Genomic DNA, 27,833 nt, shown 5'->3' with positions numbered 1-27,833 from the left:
TCTTCTGATTTTTTTTTTATTTCTCTTGTAAACAGTGTAGGGGTTAAATAAAGGTATTAGGTTTGTCAGCTTCAGACACTTGGGACCTTTTTTTTTCCTGGAGAAAGGAGGGAAGTGGGTGAGGGGTTCTTTTAATATGCAGGTGCTTCAGGGAGAAGCAAACCATTTCATCTGTTATTTCCATTGGAACTGGAGTTGGAGAGGGAGGTGAGATCAGTGGATCAGTCACCAGCACTGTCATCAGCATTGCCAGAGAGGTCAAGAGCAGACATCATGGAATCAGACAGCTTGCTGGCAAGTTTATCTGCAGATGGAGAAAAAGAGGAAGTCATTTGGTGGTTGGCTTGCCAACAGAAGGCTTGCAGGAGCTAGGCTACATTTATCTTTGTCTGCACCAAACTCCCAAACTGGCTCCCTAACTGCCCACCATCAACACTGAACAAAACAACTGGTGGGCTACTGGCAGCCCACTACTGAATCTCACAGAAAGACCCATTTGTCTACCTGTGAAATGATCACCCAAAAATAGCCTGTATCTCAGAGTCACACTACTGAGCTTCAAGTATTTTTATCTCTTCCTAGTATCAAAACAGCTCTTTTCTTTTACTGTGTTGAATTCAGCACTCTGCCATCAGCAGTGCTTTGTTAAGACCCCCAAAGCTCTTACAGCAAACCAGCAGGACGGCAGTAGGGGCTTTGAACCTGAATGCTCACCTCCAGCCTTCAGCCACACCCTATTATTCCTTGGACATAACCTCCTCAGGAAGCCTTCTCTGATCACCTCTATCCCACCACAACCTTCAGGCTGGGTGAGGTTCCCTCATTTTGTTTTCTGTCTTCATGGTGATCACTTTGTGTTCCCAATGTCTGTTTTCTTATCTCCTCCTTACTCCAATAAGACCAGCAGTTAAAGAGCAATTAACCTCTGTATTCCCAGGACTCAGTGTAGAATCAGGCCAAGAGCAAATGGTTATGAACATAGTCTAGTTCAAAGAACAGGGCTTATGGGATCAATCAATCCTAGGTTCACATTTTGGCCCAAATACTTGGAGTTTCTGGGACCCAGTTTCCTCACTTACCGAATGAGAATAAGACTTGCAATGAGTTGGTGAAAATTAGTATAGCATGAAGACCTAAGTGGACTGGCCACACAATGGACCACCATTAAAATAAAGGGACTTCTTTTGTGAATTGATGGGGAGATATCTGTAATATATGTTGAATGGAAAAATGATGTGGCAAATTGTATGTTCAAGAGACTAACATTTGTCTAAAAAACAGAACAAGGAATATATAGATATTTGTCTGTAAACCTACCCCAGGAAATGAGATACAAGAAATTAACTGGTTGCCTCTGGGGGGAGGCCTGAACTAGGGGACTGGAGGAAACTTTAATGTATATCCTTTTGTACCCTTTGGATTTTGAGTGTTTTATCTATAGATAAAGTAAACATATGTATGTAGCCTGAAAGTTTCTTAACACATAGAAAGCAATGATAAATAAATGGGCTATTTGATACATAAGACTAGGCCAGTGGTTCTCCAAGTGTGGCCCCCAGAGGAGCAACATCAGCACTGACTAGGAACCAGTTAGAAACACAAATTCTCAGCCCTCACCAACAGCCAACCTACTCAATTAGAAACTCTGGGGGTAGGTCCCAGAATCCTGTGTTTTAATAAACCTCCAAGTCACTTCTAAAATAAGCTACTGAAGTTTGAGGACCACTCTGCTAGCAGGTGATCCTCCTAACCCATCCCTGCCCCTTAATCCTGGCAGAGGGTTAGATACATGGAGATGCTCATTTAGGAGCCCTTAATTAAGGCCTCAGGTAGTTCTTTTTTGGAGCACAGGAGGGTGGTCAGGTCCTCCCACCTGCACGCTTCTGGATCTTCTTCTTATTCTTCAGGGCAGATGCCAGAGCCTGGCCCTGCTGCAGGGGGTCTGTCTCCATGATCCTCTGTGGCACTGGGCGGCGGTCCACTGAGCAAACATCCACCATGCTATTGTTCCTAGGCTGAAGGTCCACATTGCGCTTAGCCCATCCCATCTGATGACAGTTTGGATTGGTGCAATACCCAGTAAGATCTCCAATCTGGGGAAAGTGAGGACAACAGTGAGGTCTGGGCCCCCCAAATAACCCCAAAGACTTCTGCAAAGGAGGTAGGGACAGGCTTGCATTAAGAACAGGAGTCTGGAGTTACAAAGAACTAACCTTCAAGTCTGGCTCTACCACAGATTGGCAGGTGCTTAGTTATTCTTTCAGCCACAATTTGCTCATCTGTCAAATAAGGGTGGGCAGTGGGTAGCTTGCCTGGGTTTTACAAGAATAAAATGAAAATGTAGAACTACTTGTCAATGACAATTGGTATTACAACAATTCTTTGTTCAAATGACCTTTTAAGGTCTTACTAAATTTAACAAATATATTCCAACATTTATCTTGTGCCCAGTTCTGTACGGGGAAATGCTGGAGAAATGATTCACATGTACACCCATCTTTGGGAAGCAACCAGGCTAAAAAGGAAAAAACCCAACCACATCACAAGTTAGAATATGGTAAGTGCCCACCAAAGATATGCAGCCTAAGTGACAGAGGCTGAGGGCATGGTGGTGGTCAACATACTGTGGATGGAAGGGTCATTCCTGACTGAACACTGGAAAGCACAGAGTACCCAAAAGGGTATCTACTGGGCTGGAGTAGAAGGTACACAGGGTCAGTAAAACATAATATTGACAGAAAGCTCACTATGTGCCAGGTACCTTTCTAAGCACATACATGTATGTGTGTCATATACATACATATGAATATGTATACATGTACTCACACACACGTACGTATTAACTCATTTAATACTGGCAACAATGTCTTTGACAAACAAGGTAACACAGCTAGTAAGCAGTGGAATAAATCAGAATCCAAGCAATCAGAATTCTATATGTATGACTACCTACTACACTACAGAGGGGGAAAAGCAATGCTATAAACCCTACAACTCCAGGGCTGCAGGCGGCGGGCACCATTCACAACACAGCACACTTAATGGTATCTCCCAGAGTTGGACAATAGTGTCCCTACTCATGGCCCTGAACCTGAGCCTGGAACTTGTAATACAGAGCAGGGAACTACTGCTGGTCTATGAGGAAAAATGGTATGTTCTGGGTGCTTGGGGGATGGCCTTAAACTCACAACTTTAAACTGATTTTCCTATAAGCACTAGGGGGAGTTTTGAAACTATGTGAAAATGGGAATGGGCATAATTCCTACCACTGCCCTAAGGCAGGTCTTATCTCTTACAGATCACAGGCAAGAGTCTCCTTCAAACTCCCTACCTCTACTCTGGCTCCTTTTTTAAAAACCTGATTCTTACTGCAGTCACTGGAGTGATAGTTCTAATATATAAACTTGACCAAATCACTTCCCAGCTTAAGAAACCCTTCCAGATATTATGTAGCCATCAAAAATGAAAAAAATAAAGAAAAAGCCATCAAAAAAATCATATGGAACAATCTACACTATGAATTTGTAAGTGAAATAAGGAATGTACAGAAAAATACAAACAGCATATGACTATTTGGATTAAAATAGATCTGCTATCTGCTTTTATGTGTTTGTGCATTGAAGATGCAATAGCTCTGAAAGGACACTCAAGTCTAATAGTGATTGCCTCCAAGGAGGGCAGGGTGGCTGGAAGAGAGAAGCAGGAGAGATTTACTTTTATTGTATACTCTCTACCTTTTTTTCGGGGGGGCACCCTGCACAGCTTGTGGGATCTTAGTTCCCCAGGGATTGAAACGTGGCCTTGGCAGTGAAAGCATAGAGTCCTAACCATTGGACTGCCAGGGAATTTCCTACATTTTCAGTTTTATACCATGTACCTAGTCAAAATATTTTAAATAAACAAGATGGGAAAAAATTTAAACCCTTTGCCTTTCCTCCTCCCGCACAAAATAGCCAACTTTCAGTGTTTACCTATTACTCATGGTTTAAAGTCAAACTAAAGGCCTTCAGGGATTGACACCAGATTCAGCCTTCCCTACCTCTACCCTGACTCCAGCCACCTCAGACCACTAGTGATTTCTGCAAAATACCATGCTCTCACCCTTTCAGGTCTTGGCACATGCACAGGCTGAGCCCCTGCCCAAGGGCTGCTGCCCCTCTTGCCCAGAGAACTCCTCAAATTTCAAGATGTGGCAAAAGTATCAGAGCCCCCAGGAAGACTTCCCTGGCTCACAAGTAATATAGGTTAGGGCCCTTAGATTCATGCTTTCCCACTGTCTGCCCTGAATCCCTGTGTGTCTCCTATCAGTGTGGATATCTACGGCTTAAACCACTACACTGTGACCTCTCGAAGGGCAGAGACAGGGGGGACTGGCAGATGAAAAGGCTGAAAAAGCCTCTGAGATCACAGCACAGCATATCAACTTGATCCTGTAGGTGCTGGGGAGCCATGAAAGGGCAAGTGACCTCTGGGACCTGCCATATGGGACATATGTCCAGGTCAAAGACAACTGGAAGCTTAGGCTAGGGTTACAGGAATGGTAGGCCACAAAGACACCAAGAGTATCTATTAAGATTTAGGAGGGAGAAGACAGAATTGGTGACTGTGTATAGGATCCAAGATACCAGTTAGAGGGAAGGACAAGTAAGGGATGTCCAGGTTTGTAACTTGAACAGCTGGGTGGATAGATGGGGATCCTGTTCTCTAGGGCTAAAGCTGGGCTTGGAAAGCTGCCTGAGAGCATGCCTCCTCCTTGGATCTGCCATTGGTTAGCAAAGGATGTACCCTGACTACAGCCAGAGTGCCCACAGGAAGTGAAGGAATGACCTGTACCTCCCCACTATTATAGGTGGACTTCGTGGGAGCCAGGTGAAAGGGACTGACCATTTCCCAGAGCCCTTGGGTAGACAAGAGGGTTGCCATGAAGAAATAGACAGGTACCTTATACACGGTGGTTTTATTTTCCATGGCATCTGCTATTTTCACCATCGGAGAATGGAGCCACTTGATCTCCATTTCGAGCGGGTCCATGTCACCCAACAGCTCATCCGATTCTCCAGTGGCCAAGCCTTTAATACAATCAATAACACTGTCAGGGCCCTGGCTCATTTCTGCTACCAGTCCCCTGGTCAGGCCTCAGTGGAAAGGATATATGGACACTGCCCAGGGGAGTCAAGAAGGAAGGCTCTTTTATTCCTGCTGGGAGGCCACATAACAAAGGATTAAAGGTGTGGGTTTTCCACTAGGGTACTTGCCTGCCGGTCTTAGAGCCTCAGCTTCCTCATGTGAAAAGCAGAATGCCACAAGCCCTGTAACACAGGGCTGCTGTGAATCACAGCAATGGGTGCCTGAAATGCACTAGCCTGAGACACTGCTCTATAAATGGCAGCTACTGGGATTCCCTCCCCAGGACCAGGCCTCTCTCCCTATTTCACTGGTGCCTTGTCTGGAGCTGGCCTCTACTGCAGACCACAAATGTGTACATTGCCCTGGGCCCATACTACCCTTGCACCTCTTCTAAACTTTGCCCCATCTCCTTCCCCGGGCCTCTAATTGCTAATCATTCTTCAAGATTCAACACCAGGGCAACTAGGAAACTCTGATTATTAACCACTCCCTCTTCTCAATTTCTGGGACCTCAATCATTTGCTAAAGTGCATTCTCACTGCCAGAGCCCCACTTGACCTCACATACAGCCCTAAAAATGTAAGCTCTAATTCCTCCCAAATGTCCACCTGACAGAAAAGTAAAGTTCAGAAAGAGGGCTGACTTGCCCAAAGCCATATGGGGAATATATTCTGAAGCAGGCAAGCCTCTTGTCCTCATTTGTAATCCAAGCACACTAAGAGGCCCAGAGAAGGAAAGCTACTGGCCCTCAAGAGAAACAGAGTAACTGGAAGCCAGGCCAGCCAAGACTTTCTCCACTACCCCAGAGTGTCCACACACAGGACCAGAGAACACCGGGTACCTTTCTTGGGTGGGGTAGAAGAGGAAGGAGCTGCAGATGGTAGAATAGCTGAAGAGAATTAACTTCCCACAGGAGTTTCTGAAAGTCATACCTTTGTACTCCAACAAATAACCATCTTAATAACAGCTAATATTTACCAAGCATGTGCTATATGCCAGGCACTAGGTTTTACATATTAAATAAGTCTTCACAACTATCTTATCAGGTACGTGTTATCATCCCATTGTACAGATGATGTCATTGGTCATGGAGAGGTTAAGAAACTTGTGTAGCACTACACAGCTAACAAAACTCAGATTTTAATCCAGGCAGTTCATTCTTCTAACCACTCAAATACACTGAGCTGGAAGAGTCTTCAACAACAGGGCAAGAGCTAGTTTGAATGCCACATCTACCTGTCACTGACCATGTACCATTTTGCAAGTATCACCTTTCTGTGTCTCAGATGCCTCACCCACCAATGGGGACAAGGGTAAAAATGCAGGAATGGACATGCAATGGCTGTGACAAAACCTGGGGCAATGAGAACGGTTTTCTTTTTTGTTTCCTTTTTTAATTGGAGGATAATTGCTTTACAATGTTATGTTGGTTTCTGCCATACATCAACGTGAATCAGTCATAGGCGTATATATATATATATGCCCTTCCCTCTTGAACCTCCCTCCCACTTCCCATCCCACCCCACCCCTCTAGATTGTCACAGAGCACAAGGTTCAGCTCCCTGTGTCATACAGCAAATTCCCATTGGCTATCTATTTTACATATGGTAATATATATGTTTCAATGCTACTGTCTCAATTCGTCCCACCCTCTCCTTCCCTCCATTATGTCCACAAGTCTGTTCTCTATGTCTGTGGAGAGAAAGGGTTTTTGAGAGAAGTATCTCAGTCCACTCCAGGCCTCAAGAGATGGGGAAAGGAAACTCGCCCTTCCTAAACACCTTACCATGTTCCAGGTACTTTGTTGATTTTTTTCGTATCTACTAAGAGCCCACAACCAGCCAACCCCCAACTCCACTCCACCACCGCCCTATCTTCCTGTGACCCAAATTACAGTTCTTCACTTTGTGGGAAAAGACATTAAATTTAAAGATGTTTAAAATAGTTCTCCCCAAGCCAGACTAGGGCCAAAGCATGGGGAGGTCAAACATGGGACCTGTTGTCAAGTGTTTGTGGCTCCACTAGGGCAGGACCAGTTGCGGGGCAGGCCAACCCACTCAACCCTACTTACATTCCATGGTATCTTCATTGGCTTGCTCAGTATCCTCAATGTCAAAGACCTCAGTCATCTCCTTAACGATCTCAGCACTGAGATGGGTAGGCAGAGTGTGAGTAGAGGGTGGGAGTGTATAGAAGCTGATCTTCCCGCTGCATTGGGAGGTGGGAAGAAATTGACGTTATTAAGACAACAAATGACAAATGAGGACTTTGCTGGTGGTCCAGTGGTTAAGAATCCACCTGCCAATGCAGGGGACACGGGTTCGATCCCTGGTCAGGGAAGATTCCACATGCCACAGGGCAACTAAGCCCATCGCCACACCAGCTGAGCCTCACACGCTGCAACTACTGAAGCCTATATACTCTAGAGCCTGTGCTCCACAGTAAAATACTGAAATGAGAAGCCCACACACTGCAACTAGAGAGTAGCCCCCACTCACCACAACTAGAGAAAGCCCACACACAGCAACAAAGACCCAGCACAGCCAAATAAAATAAATAAATAAATAAATAAAAATTTTAATTGTATGTTAAAAAGCAAATGACCCGTCAAAGAAAGAATGAGTTTTCAAGTCAGAAACAGTGAGTCAACTAGAAAGCCCAGACAGTAACTTCTGAACAAGAGGTTGAATTGCTGGATAATCACTAGGCATGAGTTGCTGAGCAGGATGTGACCTGATGCCTTGGCCTTCCCTACCCAGGAAGTCAGGCTGCCCCTCTGCTGCAGTGAAAACAGATGGGCCCCCTTGTGGAGCCCGACTCCCAGAAGGCCTCACCCTTACCCCTACTCACCTCACCCAGTCAGCCAGGACAGCTTTGGCTGCCTGCTCCTGACTGTACACGCCCCCCTTCTTCTTCTTCCCCAAGCGGTGGGCCACTGCAGTCAGAAAGTGCTCAGTGGTCTGAAACCCAGAGACACCATAATAGCTGGAAATCTGGTAAAGAGAGGAAGAAATCATGAGTAAGAAAGAAGGGCCCTTGGAGCAAGGCAGGGCATAAGTGAGAGCCCTGCATACCTCCTCCAGGTTGCAGCGTTGCAGGATGGTCTCCACCGGGGTCACAGGGTCCGCCAGCTTCTGCACGTGAATGCAATTGCGCAGGATAGTGCCCACCTCTGAGTTGGGTCCTGGGACGATGCCCGGGGCATCCAGCAGCCTGATGAACTTGTCCAGGTAGACCTCCTGCATGAACCTGGGTCAGGAGAGGGGAGATAAGAGAGGACATAGGACAGTGATGAGCCCAGATGTGTCTGGCATCCTCTAGACCAAGCACCCAGTGGAGAGAAGGAGTGTGACAAATGGCACACAGATGAAGGTGGAGAGATGCAGGGTCTGATTCTAGTCTGATTCACTTCCACCACCAGGGACTGAGCTGCAGGACCACAGACAAGCCTCTGACTGAGCCTGTTGCTTCATCGAGGAAGCAGAGCTGCTTACTCAGAGCCCAATCTTGCATGACTGTCAGGAGGCTTCAAGGAGCTGTGGCGGGGGTGAACACCCAGCTGGGTGCTTGGCCCAAACCCAGGGTGTGCCAGGTAAATGAGGGCTATTAATGAAATTCCCATGCCTACGGCAGAATCAGAAAGTGGTCCAAGATAAGGGACAAGGGTTAAAGGCATGGGAGTTGGGAAATGGTAGGGTGAAGGACCTGTGAAGTAGGGGAGCAAGCAGGTACTTACTTGGTGACCCCAGGAACAGCTCCCACACTACACGCACGGCTGCGCTTCAGACTATTGATCAGGCTGCTCTTTCCAACATTGGGAAGGCCTACAAAGAAACAGCAGATAGCTCAGGGCAGGAAGGGTCCTCAGAAATATTTGGGACAGCCTGTGTGTGGGAGGCCCAGGCAGGGGCAGTGTGACCAGGCCATGGGAAGCCAAAAACAGAGCCTGGCCTCCTGCCTTTCTGTCCAAAGCCCTGACTAAGCCCCTCCATGGCATTTCTATCCCTTTCCTCTACATGTGAGCACCCTGGCTAGATGTGTTCCTCTCACTAGATGTGACACTCACCTCCCACTTACAACCAGCTTGGGAAAGGTGCTGGATGCAAGGCCTCTGTGACACAATCCAACAGATGGTGGGCACTGGGAAGTGTCATAAAACAGAGCCATCCATCCTGGTGTATAATTCACCTGGCAGGGGATAGGGAGTGGGAGGTGGGGCTCCTTTGAGATGTCAGTCTTTAAGGAGCTTTCTGTCTGTGGTGTGTCCTTCTGTTTGGGCACCTGTAAGCGCCTCTCGGTCTATGGATGTCCTTGTCTATTTCTTACTCACTGGGTCTCTCATTCCCACCATTCTCTTTCTCTGTGTGCTAGAACTTACATGTGTACTATTTATTCCGATAGATGTGCCTGTGTGTATATCCCTTGTGTGTAGAAGTCTCTGTGTATCTTCTCTTAGCTGTTCTCATTCTAAATACCATTGCTTTTCCCCTTTCTGTCTTTCTCTCTGTGTATCTAGGCAACTCTTTCTCTGCCGGTTTGTCTCACTTTCTCTCATTATGGCCATTGTCCTTTCTCTCAAATTCTCCCCACCCCACCAATTCTGCCTCTTTGTTAATTCCCTCTATGCCAACTCCTCTCAGCTCTTTCTGTATATGGTCCTTCTCTCAGTGGGCTTGTCTCTCTACATGAATCACTGTGTTTCTTTTTCTCTGTGTCTCCCTAGTCCTCTCTCTGACTCTATTTCTCTATATATACATATATATCTGTCTCATCATAGATGTGTATCTGTGTCTCTGACATGATTGTGTCTGAGGGTCGAATGCATCTGGGCACCTGTGTCTCTCTATGGCTCTGTTTGCTTGGAGGGGAGTTGGCTAAGTGTGTCGGAAGGACTTGGTCTGCATGTATTTTGCCTCTGGATCTGTATGTGTCTTCATATGTATGGATCTGTACATGTGTCTGTGGATCCATATGTGTGTATAGGTCTGGGTGTACATTCTTCAGTGTCTGCAACTTTGTTCCTGCTTCCTTCTATGTGCATCTCCCTCTGAATCTCTTTATCCCTGAGTCTGACTCACTTGTTCTTTCCTTGGGTATACATGTCTCCCTCCCTACTCACATGAGAGGATCTCTAGCCCTCTCATGTCTCTCTCTGCAGGTCTCTACACACATTTTTGTGATCATATCTCCCTCTGTCTGCATGCCTCTGTCATTCAACTCTGTCTTCCTTTTCCACTCCCCACCAATCCCACCATTTGGTTTTCCAGATATTTTTCTGTATCTATTCAGGTATTTTACCTTTTTCTGTTTCCAGCTTTTTCTCCAATGTTTTTTTCTCTTGGCTTCATTCCTTTCCCCTGCTGGACTATCTCTGCCTCTCTCAACTTCCCGGTTCCTTTCCCACCAGCTTTCCTTCAACGCCCTGGGTTCCAGGTTTGAGCCTCAGCTCTTGTCTTGTCTCAGACAGGGGTGAACCTTACAAGTCCCTTTCCTTTCTCTGAGCCCTAGTGTTCTTATCTATGAAAGGGAGATGTTCACCCCTCTCTCCCACAGCTCTGGTGGGATGCATGTATATACGCTCAGTCATGTCTGACTCTTTGCAATCCCGTGGACTACAGCCCACCAGGCTTCTCTGTCCATGGGATTTCCCAGGCAAGAATACTGGATGAGGCAACCATTCCCTTCCCTAGAGTGGTAGGATGACATGGGTCAACTCTAAGCCCAGCCCCACACATTTAGTCCATGGTTCTAATACTCTAACTACAGTGGTGATTCTGAGTATGCCTCCCCATGTCCACCAATCCAAATTACAAATCACAAGAGCCTTCCTGGGACTTCCTTGGTGGCACAGTGGGTAAGAATCTGCCTGCCAATCCAGGAAGATCCCACACGCCGCAGGGCAACTCAGCCCATGCGAGCTGCAACTACTGAAGCCTGCACACCCTAGAGCCCATGCTCCACAACAAGAGAACCACCACAATGAGAAATCCATGCACTGCAACTAGTGAGTAGCCCCCACTTGCCGCAATGAGCAATAGCCCATGCAGCAACAAAAATCCAGTGCTGCCAAAATAAATACCTTAAAAAAAAAGGACCCTTCCTGAACAGCTCCTCTCCTCCCTAGCCAAAAGTAACATGAAGTTCCCAGAATCCTTTCCCCCAATGAAGCCCCTGCACAAGGAAGAAGTCTGGTACCCATAACCTCCCCCAAGGCCTTACCCACAACGCCCACACGGATATGGGTGCGCACTTCCCCAAGGCGGCAATAGTTCCCCAGAACTCTCATAAGATTTTCAGCTCCAAAGCAGGCTTTGCTTTTCAGCAGTGACTCAGAGGCTTGATCCACTGGCACACTGCAGCGATTCTGGAAAATGAGGGGTATTACAGAAGAGGTATTAGATGAGAGCTGTGGTCTGAGCACAGATTTCCAAATTTCAGGACTGCCTCCCTGTTATCATGAACATCGCCAGCATGAAGCAAAGGGCTTCTTACACAGGCCCTGAATGAACATCTGCCATTTCCCTGCTTCCACAAGGCCTATTTTTTCCAGTTTTTCCACCTCCAGTCTTCTGTCTCAGTCTCTGCCTAAACACACATCTCTTGCCTCCCTCAGCAGGAGCAGGACAGCCTCCTCGCCTCTAAGCAGGCCAGGTTTGAGTTCCAACTCTGCCTCTCACAGGTATGTGGCCAGCAAATTCTGATTCCATTCTCTGGGCTTCAGTGAACCCTGTCTACATGATGAGGACATTTGCCTCCCTGTCCAGGGAAAGAAGAGATACTGTCCAGCCCACGTAGAGCCTACCTTCCCTTGATTCTTCACACAGGACAAGACCATTTCAGCCTCCATCTCTTTATTTCTGATGCCACCTCCTCTGCCCAGAATGCCCTTTCATCTCTTCCTCTGTCCTTACTGACCTACCATAGTACTGCAAAATAGAAATTGACTTAAATATCCATTAATAAGAAATAGGTTAAGGAGCTATATCCTTAAAGTGGAATACAGATAAAAGAAAAACCTGTTATAAAAGGATGCTTATCACATTTTTGATATCTAAAAGGTAAAAAATTATAAAGGAACTACCATGTTTCTCCCAGATGAACATAAATTTAAATGTTTAATGATATCAAATATTGGCAAGGGTGTAGGGAATTAGGCCCTCTCACACATTCATCTGGCCCAGTAGTGGGAAGATAAATTGGTATAGCCACTTGGGTGGGGGGTAGAGAAGGGAGGTGGGGCTGGGGAGCAATTTGTCAGTATCTAGGAAAATCTAAAATGCAAAGTACCTATGACCCAGCCACTCTACCTCTCAGTACCCAACCTATACAAACACTTGCTGACTAGCCAAGAAGATGTGTAAGGGTATGTATTATAGTACTGCTTATAATGATTAAAAGAAAACTATCTTTATTTAGTGTAAAAAAGGTAGAACTCTACAGAAAGATCTTCAAGGGAAAAAAGTACACCTCAGGATGACATATATGATACACCCAAGCACTATTTTCTCTATATACAAATCCACATATAATATAAAGCACAGAAAAACATCTGGAAGGATACACACCAAACTAACAACGGTGGTTAATCTGGTGTATGGATAAAGGAGATTGGAATTAGGGGTAACAGTGAAAGGATATTCAAGTTTCATCTATACAGTTGACCCTTGAACAACATAGGTTTGAATGGTGCAGGTCCACTTACATGCAAATTTTTTTCACTAACAAATACTACGGTACTACATGATTTGGTACTATATGATTTGCAGTTGGGTGAATCTGTAAATGTAGAACCATAGATACTGAGGTCCAACTATAAGTTATACATGGATTTTCCACTGTGCAGAAAGTGGATATCCCTAACCCCTGTTTAGTTCAAGGGTCAACTGTAATTGCTTTTACTTTTTCTACTTTTTTTTTTTAATAAGTAAGTTTTACACTTCTTACAAAACTGAAAAAAATGTCCCTCAGGACCCACTTTCTCTCCCTAGAAGCAACAAATGTTTCTGTACACTTTAATTTAGTCTGACATTGAAGACTTATTTCTATGTTAATAATATAATTAGAAAAGAGTATAGCCCCAGGCTACTGTGTAAGAGGCTAGATGTTTCTGGCCCCAGCTTACCAGGTTTTTGACCTGATGCTGGGTACTGGCCTTGAAAGCCACCGTTGGCAGTTCATTCCGAAGGTATTCCAGCCACTTCTCCACAACCTCCTTGGGGACCAGGTCTAGGAAAAATAGGAATGAATAGGACTGGTAAGAACATCACCTCATGGCTCACTCCAAAGATGCAGCCACCCACAACCCAGGCTTGGCCCACTTTCTGCCAACAGATATCTCCCTAGCCTGCCAGTCCCTGTCCAGTCCCCAGGTTAGTCAGAAAGGACAATCTAGTCTAGGGGACAAGTTGGCCCTCTCTAAGTAGACCTGTTTCTTCAAGGACAATGGGTAACCAGCTATATTTCTAGATGCCTTCCTCCCAGACCTGGGGCCCAGTACCAGAGGCCTCCCAAAGACTATTTTCCATTCCTCCCTGGATTATTCTAGGTTGGGCCAAATGTCAAAAATAACCTTGAAAAGAATGACTACCATTTATTAAGTACTGACCATGTATGTACCAAGCACTTTATCATTAATTCTCACAATGATCCTATGAGATTGGGACAAAAACAGCCCATTTCACACCTAGAAAAATGGAAGCTCTCAGGTGACATGACTTGTCAAAGATTCCAGAGAAAATAGACATCAAAACTGGGATGAAACCCAGACCAGAGCGACTCCTGACACATCCATGTGCTCTTCTGTCCCACCATCTGGGATCCAGCATGAGGGAGAAGAGGAACTGTCTAGCACTGGCCAGGCACAAATAAAGCTCAAAATGGCAAAAACAGGGAACTGAAAGGCAGACAGACTTTAACTCCATTCTCAACTTCTGTTATATTGTGTGGTGTGTGTGTGTATGTTTCAACAAGTGACTTTACCTCTCAAATCCCTAGCTTTAAAAACTCAAACAATTCCTACTTTGCACTATTTTGAATACCACTGAGTTGTTGTGTCTCAAGGTTAGGTCCAAGCTAGTCTTTTAAGAAGGCTTGGCCCCTGCCCTGCTTTACCCAATCCTGTCCAACACCTACCAATCTTGTTCAAGACCAGGACCAGCTTCTTGTTCCCTTCTGCCTGTAGGACAGTCTCCTCCATTTGAAAGCAGCGGCAGCCCAATGGGTCCCTGGAATCCAGGACTTCCAGAATCACATCAGAGTATTCCACCACCTGCAGGGCAGGGAAGAGGGTAAGAAGGCAAGGAAAGAACTGGGCAGGAATCAAAAGGTGCATAAAAGAGGTCTTCATCTTAGGAAAAACAGAAACAGAGAGGAGACACGACTGGATTGGTGCCCTCCCTAAAGGGCCTTAAGAAATGGGCCCCCATACCTTATGGAACTCCTTGTAATAAGCCTTCCTTGTAGCCTCATCATCCAGTTGAGGAAACATATTTAATTCTTGCAAAACTTCCTCCTAAAGGAAAAAAAAGAGGATGGTCCAAGGGAGGAGAGTGAAAGCCGTCTTTGGCAACCATGGGAGACTGGGAGAGTCATGTGAATTCCAGCCCACCACAAGCAACAAAATCAAGAAGAAGAAGGATAGACCCACATGGTCCATGTGTGTGCCTATTTGTAAGTTTGTGTTTGAGTACCAGCTAGAGGACTGGGTATGCACCTGAGTGTATAAGGGAGGAATTTAAGAGGGAGGTGTAAGTGAGAAAAGCAATCTATGGGGAAAATGGGATGGAGGAAGCAAAATGTGTACTTTATACTAGAAAAGAAACTTTGAACTAGAAAGCGTATATTCTGTGAGATGAGATTATATGCCAGAAATGCAGTAAGAAGTCCCAGAAAGTGGACTCCTCTCTTAACTTTCACTTTACACTCTCAATCTTTCTCTCCTCCTGTCCCCCAGTCCTCCCGACTCCCAGTCCCCAGTCTTTGTGTTTCAGCTTGAGAGAAAGGACCTAATCAGGGCTCTCCAATCACAGATACAGCTCTTCACCTCCCTCTCACCCTCCCTCCATGTCCCTACCGTTTCCCATCCTCTCTGAACTGGTTCCCTACTCCCCCTCCAAAAATCTCACACCCTTCCTCTTTCCTTTTCACAGAGCAACGGCAAAAAATGCTTTTGAGCAAGCTCACACCAGATCTACTGAGGGGCAAAGATTGCTCTCTCACCTTGCGCTCAAACTTCTCTTGGCGTCGCAGGACATCCTGGCAGTAGCTTTCAATGGTCCTACGTCGGTGTCTCTCTTGCTCCCGGGCAGCCTGCTGCTTCTCCCTCATCTCCTCAACCTAACAAGTGACCATACAAAAGGGCTAAAGATGATGAGGTCTGCAATCTAAGGGAGGGATGGAAGATCAAGAGTAATAGGGAGTAGGTGACAGAGGGAGAAAATAGTGTGACTTGACACAAGTGGGAGGAGCAGGGATACAGAGAGGGAGAAGACATGACAGCAAGAGATAAAGAGATAAGGGGTTTGAGGGAAAGAAAGACAAAGAGATGAAGGAGGGGAAAGCATGGCAGACACTAATACAAGGAAACTATATAAAGCTGAGAGAGATCGTGTCCTAGGCAGTGGGAACCACTTAGGATCAGAGAGGGGGTAAAAAACAGACCCTGGGATGACAGAGGATGAGATGGTTGGATGGCATCACTGATTCGATGGACATGAGTTTGAGCAAGTTCCAGGAGTTGGTGATGGACAGGGAAGCCTGGCATACTGCAGTCCATGGGGCCACAAAGAGTCAGACATGACTGAGTGACTGAACTGAACTGACTGGGATATTCCGTCATTTAAAGAACACCAAAAGAAACTGGAGAAAAGGAAGAAGGACATCCAGGAGAGAGAGATGACAGGAAAACCAAAGTGACAATGCTTCAAAAAAAAAAAAAAGCCTGCATATGTAAAATAGATAACCAACGGGAATTTGCTGTATGACTCAGGAACTCAAACCAGGGCTCAGGGACAACTAGAGGGGTGGGATGGGGAGGGAGGTGGGAGGGAGGTTCAAGAATGGAGGGGACATATGTATACCTATGGCTGATTCATGCTGATGTGTGGCAGAAACCAACACAACACTATAAAGCAATTATCCTTCAATTAAAAATAAATAAATTTTTTTAAAAAGCATGGTCTCAAATGCTGAGAATTGAATAAGATGAGGGAAGAAAGCGATCCATGAGTCTGATGTCAGAGAACATGCTGGTGAGACTGGCAGGATCATTCCAGTGGAGCAGTGAGAACAAAAACCAGACAGCCATGAACTGGGAGGTGAGCAAATGGAGACACTAAATCAAGTATCAAAGCAACTGCCCTTTCTTTCCTTTCCACAAACAGCCTCAACAACCCTAACAATTCTGGCCTTTGCCTGTCAACATTTCCATGGACCTGGCGGTCAAATCAGGCCCTCTCTCTCCCCCAAGGCAAAGGACTTACCCTCTTCTTCTTTAACTCAGCCTCCCGACTGGCATGATCATTGGAGTGGACAAACTGGGGAGAGGAGGCCACTTTGGTGGCTGCTTTCTTTCCATTCTGCTTTGTAGGCTGGATACCAAACAAGAGAGAAAAAAATTAAAAGTTAATGAACCCATAGAAATCACCCTTCCCGGGGTGGGGGGTGGCGTTAAAGCTGCTCATAAGTAGATTTGTGGGAGGAAAGAGGAGAGAAGCAAACAAAAAGGGCTCTGTCCCCAGAGGTCCCCATATGACCAGAGAGACCCTTCTTCCCCTAGCTAGGCAGGGACTAAGTAAAGAATACCAGGAAAGGTCGGGGCGGGGCGGGTGGGCAAAAGTAGAAAGGTTTCCCAAGTAAAGGCCAAGGGAATACTAAATAGCTCTCCACGTACAGCCCTTGGAACAGTAGTAGCATCATCTGGGCACGTATCAGATGCTGAGACAGACCCACTAAATCAGAAACTCAAGCAATCTGTGTTTTAACCAACCCTCCAGGTGATTCTGGAGGGCTAAAGTTTGAGAACTTTAACCATGCTAAAATTTAAGAACTGCTGCTCTGATGCAAGTTGTATTTGTCCACAACTTTCCCAGCAGGACCAGGAGATTCAGGAGCTGGGCCAAAGACTATTTGAGTCCTGCCTCTCCATGAGCAATAGAGACTTGGGAATTAAGACTCGGGTCCCAGCTGAGTTACTTGAACCAAGGAACTTTCTCATTGAGGGTCAGTTTCTTCATCTAAAAAAAATGAGATAATGACAATCCATATCAAAGTAAAATAAGCACAAAGCAGTATATGGCTTGTAGTGGGAACTTCATAAATATTGCTGCTTCTATGCTGAAGCCACCCAAATGGCTTTTGGGAAAGCCAAATCTGCTGATTCCAATGTGGTGCTCTATTTGGAGTCAACCAATATCTACTTGGTTTTGTGGGCCTCTTCTGGGGTGGGCAACCTGTTCCCAACCTTGTCCCCAACAATGGGTATACCTTACCTAAGAGTGGTACCAACTTACCTTCTTGCAGCCTTTGGAACCTTTACCTGGCTTTTTATTTTCTAAAAAAAAAAAAAAAAAAAAAAGCCATCATCCACCTATCCAACATGCTTTGAACCTTAATGGAGGTCAGGCAATACTGGGAATCTAAGGAAGCCTCAGACACCATGTCTCTCTAGGCACACAAGACAGACATAGAGCTGGCAGCTACAGTGTCAGAAGAGGTACTGGATATTTCAGTGAATACCTGAAACATTATACCCAGTGCAAACTGAAATAATTCTTAAGGGAATCCTGTGAAGAGAGCAACAGGAACATGCACTTATAACTCCTCTCTTACAACTTCTAGCTGAGGCAGCTCAACAATTTTGGCACGAGGCTGAAGTGGGGGACTGGCAGCATGAGAAGGTGATCTGAGGAGTCCCACCCAGCTAAACCAGAGTAGATGCCCTCAGCCCATGGGGAAAGAACTGTCCTTTCCTGCCGACCCTGTTCATGCCATTGCCTCCCAAGGGAATTACACTACTCAGCCAAACTGTAGCCTCCCTTTGATTTAAGGAGAAGAGAGCTCACCTCTACAATCACACCTTAACCAAGCCTAGGAAAGTAAAAGGCCTCTCCCCACTTCAATGAGAAGTCCCTTCTGTCACCTCCTTCACAACTGGCCTCTCAGAAAGAATGGTGTCCCATAATTCTCACCATTTGCAAAGGGGCTAAAAGAACTCCTACAAGAAGAGGTTCTAGAAGGTCAGGATATACAAACAAATATAGGATCAGCTTGAGATTATCAGACAGAGGACAGGCTCCCCAATCACATCAGGTGGTCATATCAAAGCTGAATTATTGTAGGAAACAGAGGATTTAAATACTACTTATTCTTAAGGAGATTCAAGAAGATACTTCAAAGGAACTGTACAAGAAAAAGATTCCCAAAACTTGATACTGAATAAAAATTCAATCAATGCAGTGAAAAACAGAATGAATATCACTAACAACCAAATTAATAAGCCAGAAGATCAAGGGAAGAGCTTCTTTAAAACAGAGCAAACATACAAAGAAAAGTATAAAATAGAAAATGGAGAATGGACTCAAGACAGCTAGTATCTAAATTAAGAAGAGTTCCAGAAAGAGAAAGGATACAAATGGAGAAGCAATTATTTTTTAAAATACTAGATAAATATTTTCCAAGTTGAAAACAGGATTTAGGCTTCAGGCCAGAAAGGTGCATGGAGCATCAAGATTAACAAAAAAAAAAAGACACATATATGCCCTGGACATATACTGATGAAATTTCAGAGCCCCAAAGACAAAGAGAAAATCTTGTAAACTACCAAATAGAAGACATTCCCAGCAAAGGAGAGAGAAACAGACAGCCTTCTCAAAGCCACAATTCTGAACACCTAAGACAGAAGAATAATCATTATAAAGTAATGAGACAAGGGACAGTATTCCAAGTTAAATTTCTACAACTGACCAATAAGATCACTCTTGTGTGAAGGTAAAGGAAATTTTCAGATGTGGAAAGATTACCACCTGCATTCTCCTTCTGGTAAAATGACTTTAGGAAGTATATCAGCAAAAAATAAGCATAAAACCATGCTAAAGGTCTCACAACTTTGGAAGAGTAAGATAAAAATAGTTATTTTTTAACGTTGATAAAGTGATACAGAAATTTAGTTACACTTGATTTAAATATGAATGCAATTACCAACATAATTTTAAGTACTGGTGGAGGATTTTTTAACTTGTTAAACTTTTTAGAAGTAATAAGGGAATAAGAAGAAACAAACAAAAAATATAAAATAAGATGGTAGAAATCAAACCAAACATATTAGTTATTAACAATGAAAGTAAATGAACTGAATTTCCCTGTAACAAAAAAATCAGATCCCAAGTCTTTTCTTCCACAATATTCACATTGCAATGAAAAGAATGTGAGGCTTGGAATTAACCAAGTCTGGCCATTTTACTCAACAATTTCCATCGACCTAACTTCCCTGGAAAATGAGGGCCATGATGAAAGAAAATACATCACTTAGAGAGAGGAAAAAACATCTGCTTCAGAGAGAAGGAGGGGGAGGAGAAACAGGGAAGAAGGTAGGGGTGCATTCACCACTCACAACACTGCAACACCCAGGAGCCTCTGCTATCGTTCTTTAATAGCTTCAGAGAGAAAACAGCTACCATTTTTTAGCCAGCCAGAGCTATGTTCCTGTTCTGGTTCAATAACTACCTACCTATATGATCTTGAAGAATTTTCTTAAATCTGAGCACCAATATTGCCATATACCAACTCTCACTGATATTCAGCAGCAGAAGGTAGGGGAGATGCTTCATGGTGCAGCTCTCCATATCCTGGGCTAGAGAGATACCCTGGACCCAAATGGTAATGATAATGATTAAATCTAGGAAGGTTACTGAGAAGCCTAGAAAGAGTGTTCAAATACAATTTCAACTGCTGTACATTTTTGAATGGCTATTAAAAAGGAGAGTGTGTTTTATCATTTAAAAGAAAAGTAGTCTTAGACATCCGTCTCAACTATCTTCAAGCACATTTGTTCAACCTCCCAGAGACTTCCAAAACACTGATGTCACTTGGTTCTTCATTCAGTGGCCGCCCCATTTCCCTCCCTGTGCACCTTACACAGTCTGCCATTATGATGGATTACATAGCTGTGCAACCAATCACTGATGGCTGTAAATGTTTTAAATGTCTTTAACAGGTAATACAGTCATACAGTTCCAAAATAAAACCATGTCAGATACAGAAAACAAACTTACGGTCACCAGTGCAGGAAAGTGGGGGGATAAACTGGGAGATTGGGACTGACATATATACACTGCTATAAAAAATGGGGTTTCTCTGGTGGCTCAGACAGTAAAGAATCTGCCTGCAATGCAGGAGACCCAGGTTTGATCCCTGGGTCAGGAAGATCCTCTGGAGAAGGAATGACCCACTCCAGTATTCTTGCCTGGAGAATTCCATGGACAGAGGAGCCTGGCAGGCTACAGTCCATGGGGTCACAAAGAGTTGGACACAACTAAGTGACTAACACTTTCACTTTCAGATATAAACTAGAAAACTATTAAGGACTTACAGTATAGCACAGGGCTTCCCTGCTGACTCAGACGGTAAAGAATCCACCTGCAATGCAGGAAATGCAGGTTTGATCCCTGGGTCAGGAAGATCCCCTGGAGAAAGAAATGGCAACTCACTCCAGTATTTTTGCCTGGGAAATCCTGTGGACAGAGGAGCCTGGTGGGCTACAGTCTATGGGGTCGCAAGAGTTGGACATGACTGAGCTACTCAACAATAGTAATAACAGTATAGCACAAAGAACTCTACTCAATACTCTGTAATGACCTATATGGGAAAAGAATCTAAAAAAGAGTGGATATATGTATAACTGATTCACTTTGCTATACACCTGAAACTAACACATTGTAAATCAACTATACTCCAATAAAAATTATTAAAAATAAATAAAAACATGTATTCTCAGAGGTCTCCCTCCCACACTTGTCCCTAGTCCCTGCAGTCCTCTCACCACAAGAAACCACTTTATTAGTTTGTCATGCATCATTCAGTTTCTTTGTGCAAATATAAACATATATTCTTATTTTCCCATTTTCTCCCAAAGAAGGTAATATACTATGTACTCCTGTCAGTAAGTTGCTTTTTTCACTTAACAAATCCTGGAGATCTTTCCATCTAACTGTTTTTCCACACTACTTCACTTCTTTCACTTGTCAGGGTTCCTTTGTATGCATATACTCTATTTAACCAGCTAATTATTGTCTTTTTCATCACTATCAATAATTGTTACCAATAAAAATTAATTTAAAAAAATAAAATAGAAATTCTATTATCTTGTATTTAATGTTCTTAGAGTATAAACTAATTTTGTTCACTTTTCTTGTGTTGCTTGAAGAAATGATTATTTGTTTTTGGTACTGACATAACCAAAGCCTGACTCTTGATGAAATTTTTATCATTATATAAAGTAAGTGAATTTTTTTTAACCAAGCCCTACATAGGCAGGGCCACCATTCACACAGAATACAAGGCCACTGGGTTACACAATTTTCATCCAGTCTATCCAGTGTGCTATCCACATGCTATTTTCTCCTTGGGCGATGGCAGGATAAAGGCAGGGAAGCACAAAGTCTGTCCTACCACCCTTGCCTTATCTCTTATAAGAAAGAGTCCATGTATCATATTTGTCTTCTCCTTCTAGACTATAAACATCATGGTGGAAGGAGAGGGAATTGAGTTAGCATTACTGAGACATCCTAGTGCCCGACACACAGTTAAGTGCCCAATAGCTATGCCTGGTAATGTTGCACCCTTGGGACAAAAAGATAAACCAGGAGTCAGTGAGAAGTTGAAGAGACAGGGGCTTCCCCAGTGGCTCAGTGGTAAAGAATCCGCCTGCAATGCAGGAGCCGCAGGAGACAAGGGTTCGATCCCTGAGTCCAGAAGATCCCCTGGAGGAGGGCATGGCAACCCACTCCAGTATTCTTGCCTGGAGAATCCCATGGACAGAGGAGCCTGGTGGGCTATAGTCCATGGGATATCGCAAAGAGTTGGACATGACTGAAGTGACTCAGCAGCAGCAGAAGAGACAGACAATCTACAGAGTTAATAGCCCTGGTTCCTATGGGTGCACAGGCAAGTGTAAACCAAGGGAGGAGGTTAACAGGAGTAATTTCCAGAGGAAGTTATGTATAAGGTGAAATCTGAAAAACAGGCAAGAGTTATCCCATTAAAGGATAAGAAGGAAAAGGAGTCCTGAAGGCAGAAACAACAGCAATTTATCCACACTGTCTATTTCACAGTAAGAAAAATCCATAGCTCAAGAGATGTAAGACAACAGTTTAGTGGCAGAACACTGTATGCATCTGAAGGGTTAAATTCCAAAGAGAAATGAAGGCTGATTCTTTTAAGCCAATACTTAATAGAGTGCTTATTATGTGCCAGGAACCCTTCTAAGTGTTCTTCTATTTTAATGCATTAAATTCTCACAAAAAAGATCTTCACGACCCAGATAACAACTCAGATAATGGTGTGATCACTCACCTAGAGCCAGACATCCTGGAATGCAAAGTCAAATGGGCCTTAGCAAGCATCACTATGAACAAAACTAGTGGAGGCGATGGAATTGCAGTTGAGCTATTTCAATCCTAAAAGATGATGCTGTGCAAGTGCTGCACTCAATATGCCAGCAAATCCTGAAAACTCAGCAGTGGCCACAGGACTGGAAAAGGTCAGTTTTCATTCCAATCTCAAAGAAAGGCAATGCCAAAGAATGCTCAAACTACTGCACAATTGCATTCATCTCACACATTAGCAAAGTAATGCTCAAAATTCTCCAAGCCAGGCTTCAACAGTATGTGAACCAAGAACTTCCAGATGTTCAAGCTGGATTTAGAAAAGGCAGAGGAACCAGAGGTCAAATTGCCAACATCCACTGGATCATCAAAAAAGCAAGAGAGTTCCAGAAAAACAACTACTTCTGCTTTGTTGACTATGCCAAAGCCTTTGACTGTGTGGACCACAACAAACTCTGGAAAATTCTTAAAAGAGATGGGAATACCAGACCACCTGACCTGCCTCTTGAGAAACATGTATGCAGGTTAGGAAGCAACAGTTAGAACTGGACAGGGAACAACAGACTGGTTCCAAATCCGGAAAGGAGTACGTCAAGGCTATATATTGTCACCCTGCTTATTTAACTTATATGCAGAGTACATGATGAAAAACGTTGGGCTCGATAAATCACAAGCTGGAATCAAGACTGCCAAGAGAAATATCAATAACCTCATATATACAGATGACACCACCCTTATGGCAGAAACTGAAGAACTAAAGACCCTCTTGATGAAAGTGAAAGAGATTGAAAAAGCTGGCTTAAAACTCAACATTCAGAAAACTAAGATCATGGCATCTGGTCCTATCGCTTCATGGCAAATAGATGGGGAAACAGTGGAAACAGTGACAGACTTTATTTTTTGGGGCTCCAAAATCACTGCAAATGGTGACTAAGCCATGAAATTAAAAGATGCTTGCTCCTTGGAAGAAAAGTTATGACCAACCTAGATAGCACATTAAAAAGCAGAGACATTACTTTGCCAACAAAGGTCCGTCTAGTCAAAGCTATGGTTTTTCCAATAGTCATGTATGGATGTGAGAGTTGAACTATAAAGAAAGCTGAGCACTGAAGAATTGATGCTTTTGAACTGTGGTATTGGAGAAGACTCTTGAGAGTCCCTTGGACTGCAAGGAGATCCAACCAGTCCATCCTAAAGGAAATCAGTCCTGAATATTCATTGGAAGGACTGATGCTGAAGCTGAAACTCCAATACTTTGGCCACCTGATGCGAAGAGCTGACTCATCTGAAAAGACCCTGATGCTGGGAAAGATTGAAGGTGGGAGGAGAAGGGGACGACAGAGGATGAGATGGTTGGATGGTATCACCGACTCAATGGACATGAGTTTGAGTAAACTCTGGGAGTTGGTGATGGACAGGGAGGCCTGGCATGCTGCAGTCCATGGGGTCACAAAGAGTCGGACATGAATGAGCAACTGAACTGAACTAAAATCCTCACAACACTATTCAGCAAATACTATTTCTTTTTATTTCTTTATTAAGTAGGAACTATTATTATTCTCCTCTTCCCCCACCCCACTCCCACCCATTTTGTAGATAAGGAGAATGAAGTTAAGTAACTTGCCCAAGGCCACACACATGTAAGTGGAAGAACTGAGATTCAAACTCAGTCTGGCTCCAGAGTCCATACTCTTAACCACTGGCACAATCCATGATACCGACTTATAGGTACAACTTATAATAAAGAAAAATGCTAAGCTATGTTAGGGTTACAGGCAGTGTAATATGGTATTTACCACTATTCACCCACAGTCTCTTGATCAAGTCACTTAACCTTGCTGAGCCTTGGTTTCCTTATCTGTAAAATGTGTATGGGGGAATAACATGAGGGAAAACAACAATAATACCATACATAAAAGACAAACTGAATGATCTGGCTTATACTGGGCAATTTTTAAAGCTGCCTTAAAATACTGTATTTATTAAAGCTTAGGACTGGGAAGTAGCAGTAAAAGAAACTCACTGTGTCTAAGTTTCATCACGATGACTAACTTGAAAGCAGGTAGATTCAAATCTGCAGGCTTTTGTTTCCTGTCGGAATGGAAGAAGAACCAATTTGAAGACAGAGAGGGGAACCACAGTGCCACAAGCTCCCTTCTAAGCCCCCTGAAGGCGAAAGAACATGATAAGGAAGCCCTAACAATTAGAGGAATTTGAGTGAAGGGGTTATACTGGAGCTGGTGTCTGGTATGGCTGAATATAATTATTAATAATAATATAGGGAAGGTGGGTGTAAACCTCTCTTCCTGGGTGGAGTCAGTGCCTCAATGCATCAGATGGGATCCTGGGTCTTCAATCCTCCGCCCTGTATTGTTATATACCTTAGGTAAGGAACTAGCACTAAACTTCTCTACTCTAAGGGGAGAGGGGTATGCAAGGACAATCTGTTTCTACACACAGTATTTACTGCATCTCTTTTCCCCAAATAGGGAGTTCTATGTCTCATCTATCCTGGGAGTGAGGTGAGGGGGGAGACATATCCTAGGGGATAAGGGACCTCTGAATAGAGCCTGTTTTCTGTATGTCTATGTGGACTGAGGTCAGTGCAAAATCTTGGGGGAGAGGGGGAAAAAATCTGTGCCTGTATGTATGGCTAGGGTCTGTTCCTTGGCAGATTCCTTGACTGCAGGGAGAGCAGGATACCTTTTGTCACTCTACTCCAGGATACAGAGGAACTGGAAAAATTGGCACAGTGGCTGTGTGCATCTCTGCTGCATGGAAGAGGAGCACAGGTCTGTACATTTGTGTGTGTGGCAGGGCGGGGGCGGGGGGGGCGGGGTGTGGTGTCTTGAGTCTCTTTATCCTAGGGAGGGCCATGGGATGGGACTGATATGCCTACCTCCACTACAAGATGACATTAGTTCATTAGTGCCATGCTAACAAAGGGGGGAATTATTCAGTTTCCCATGAACAGAGCCTGCACCTTGCCTGCAGTGGGCTATTCTAGACCTTTCCAGGGAGGTGGGAGGGGCATCATCTGCTTATCTTGCATACCTGTTGAAGTCAGCAGTGTAGTAATACTGAAGGAAAAGGACCTCTGGTTCTCTACATGGGGAGGGGGGATGCAGCTATAAATTCAATGGAATGGCCCTTACACTGTGGGGCGGGTCGGTTTCCTATGGGTTTTTTTTTCCCTGGATGGAGAGAAAAAGGTCTGAGCTCCTCTACCTTGGATAAGGGGGAGCCCATATGCACTGCACTGTGGGGTGATCAGTGATGTCACTGCCTCTCAATATTGCAAGGCACCTCTCTGCTCCTTTGGGGTCTCTCCTTTTCTACAGTTGGTGATTCTAAATCCTTGGAAGGGCAGGGAAGAAGGAATGATCTGCGTCTACCTAAAAAGAAGAATAAATCTGAGTCCCTCTTCCCCGGGGGACCCAGAAGAGGCAGTTCTCTCTCTTCATTGGTTAAGGCCTGCTGCTGTTTGCTGCGGGGCATTTTTGGTGGGTCAAGCCTTAACAAATTCAGTAAGCCAGCGCCTGGGGAGAAGGTGATCAGGCCTGACTTTCCTCAATGGGGACTCACTCTAGCCTAGAAGGGGTACATCTGCGTGGTTCTCTGTGGGCTGAGACTTGTGCCTCAAAACACTTAGGGAGGGGTGGTCTCGCACTTCTGCAGGAATGGTCGCAGGGCATCAGTTAATTAGTTTCACAAGGGCAAGGTAGGAAGGTCTCTAGGTCTTGACGCTAAGGGAAAGAGGTTCACTCAACTGTTTATTAGCTCTTCTGTTCTAGTGGTCGGGCAGGGGTGGGGGTAAATACATCAAAGCTTCTGTCATAAGAGAAAAGGTGCGCCGAAGCGGACCTGCCAGTAGAAATCTGCGCGGCTCAGCCTCGTGAGGAGGGAAGATATATCTCTTTACGGGGGAGTGTCGATGTCGCCACACCTCTGGGGTGTCCATGCCCGTCTACACGGGAAAAGTGCAGAATGGAGCCTCACTACCCTAAGGAGGAGGGCACTCCACGCTTCTCCACACAAGTAGGGTCTGTAACTCTCCATAAAGGGTGTCCAGGGGTCTACTGGGAAAGGGAATAGCAACCCACTTCACTATTCTTGCCTGGAAAATTCCATGGACAGAGGAACCTGGCGGGCTACAGTCCATGGGGTCGCAAAGAGTCGGACACGACTGAGCGACTAACACACACACAGAAGGGTCCACGCCTATCTAGATAAGGTGGTCCGTGCCCCTCTACACGCAAGAATGAGTTTGGGCGTATGTCCACGTGCCGAGCAATCCCTGTCTCTCATCCAGGCCCTTCTACCCTGAAAGGAACCTGACTCTTTACGTCTCTGTTCCGGGGCTGAGGGAGCCTCTGGTTTCACCGCAAACAGTTGATCCTTTCCGCGCGGCCAGCTAGGTGAGCTCTCATCACGAAAAAAAAGAGAGTAGTTTCTTACCTCCACTTCCGGCGGAGCTCTGAGAAGAAAAGACAGCACAACACTCTTGGCCCAGAGGTTGCGCTCGCCCCGCTAGTCTTCGACTTCCGGATCCCGGTCTCGCGGAGCCGGTTCAGTACTTGGAGCGTCCCCGGGGGCGGAGCTTCGGATTGACGGTTCGCGCCCGCCCGTCCCTTCCCCGCGGCACCACTGGCCCCGCCTCCCGGCTGCGCAGTAAGGTAAGGTTATAGCTGAGGGGGAGGCGGGGAAGAGGGAGGGGACAGTTCTTCATCGGCTGATGTGGCCATATAACCTACTTGTAAGGCAAGTTCTTGTCTGCGGGCCTCTGTCCGGGCCTAAATATGTGTGTGCTCGAATCTTAGTGACCAAGCTTTCTCCAGGGCCGCATCAGACAAGGGTGGGGGGTCGGTGTCTTTGTCTACAATGGAAGATGGCGACGGGCAGGGTGTGAGAAAATGGCTGCCTGGGTCACATGTTTTGCAGCGTATACTTACCTGAAATGACTGACTACTCCCAGCAACCATCCCGGCGTGCAGAGCCCCAGACAAACCCTGAGGGAGCCACTCGGAGCTCTTTCTGCATTAGCAAAGATCCACGGCCAGGCCCAGGAACCGGACAACTGGAAGTCTGTCCCACCCATTTGCTTTC

General features: G+C 45.0%; 1 protein-coding gene across 2 annotated transcripts; it reads right to left on the bottom strand.

Annotated features, from left to right (window-relative positions):
* GNL3L (G protein nucleolar 3 like) lies at positions 1-27,833 on the bottom strand. 2 transcript variants are annotated; one of them, XM_070462794.1, is made up of 17 exons: positions 27,680-27,833; positions 27,186-27,391; positions 24,751-24,818; positions 17,637-17,677; positions 16,608-16,715; positions 15,346-15,462; positions 14,555-14,638; positions 14,260-14,395; positions 13,250-13,353; positions 11,347-11,491; positions 8,864-8,951; positions 8,202-8,376; positions 7,978-8,120; positions 7,199-7,335; positions 4,942-5,069; positions 1,874-2,093; positions 1-304 (listed from the first exon to the last, which is right to left on the bottom strand). In XM_070462794.1, exons 1-17 carry the CDS (start codon positions 27,707-27,709, stop codon positions 222-224), a joined length of 2,013 nt encoding a protein of 670 aa, XP_070318895.1. In that variant the 5' UTR covers positions 27,710-27,833; the 3' UTR covers positions 1-221. The 2 variants fall into 2 exon arrangements, with proteins under 2 accessions (XP_070318895.1, XP_070318897.1); XM_070462796.1 differs by lacking the exons at positions 27,186-27,391; positions 27,680-27,833 and adding an exon at positions 19,853-19,988 and having other exon boundaries at positions 24,751-24,799.

The sequence above is a fragment of the Odocoileus virginianus genome, unplaced genomic scaffold (assembly GCF_023699985.2).
Source record: "Odocoileus virginianus isolate 20LAN1187 ecotype Illinois unplaced genomic scaffold, Ovbor_1.2 Unplaced_Scaffold_14, whole genome shotgun sequence".
Classification (NCBI taxonomy): Eukaryota; Metazoa; Chordata; class Mammalia; order Artiodactyla; family Cervidae; genus Odocoileus; species Odocoileus virginianus.
This window is presented reverse-complemented; position numbering and strand designations above follow the sequence as displayed.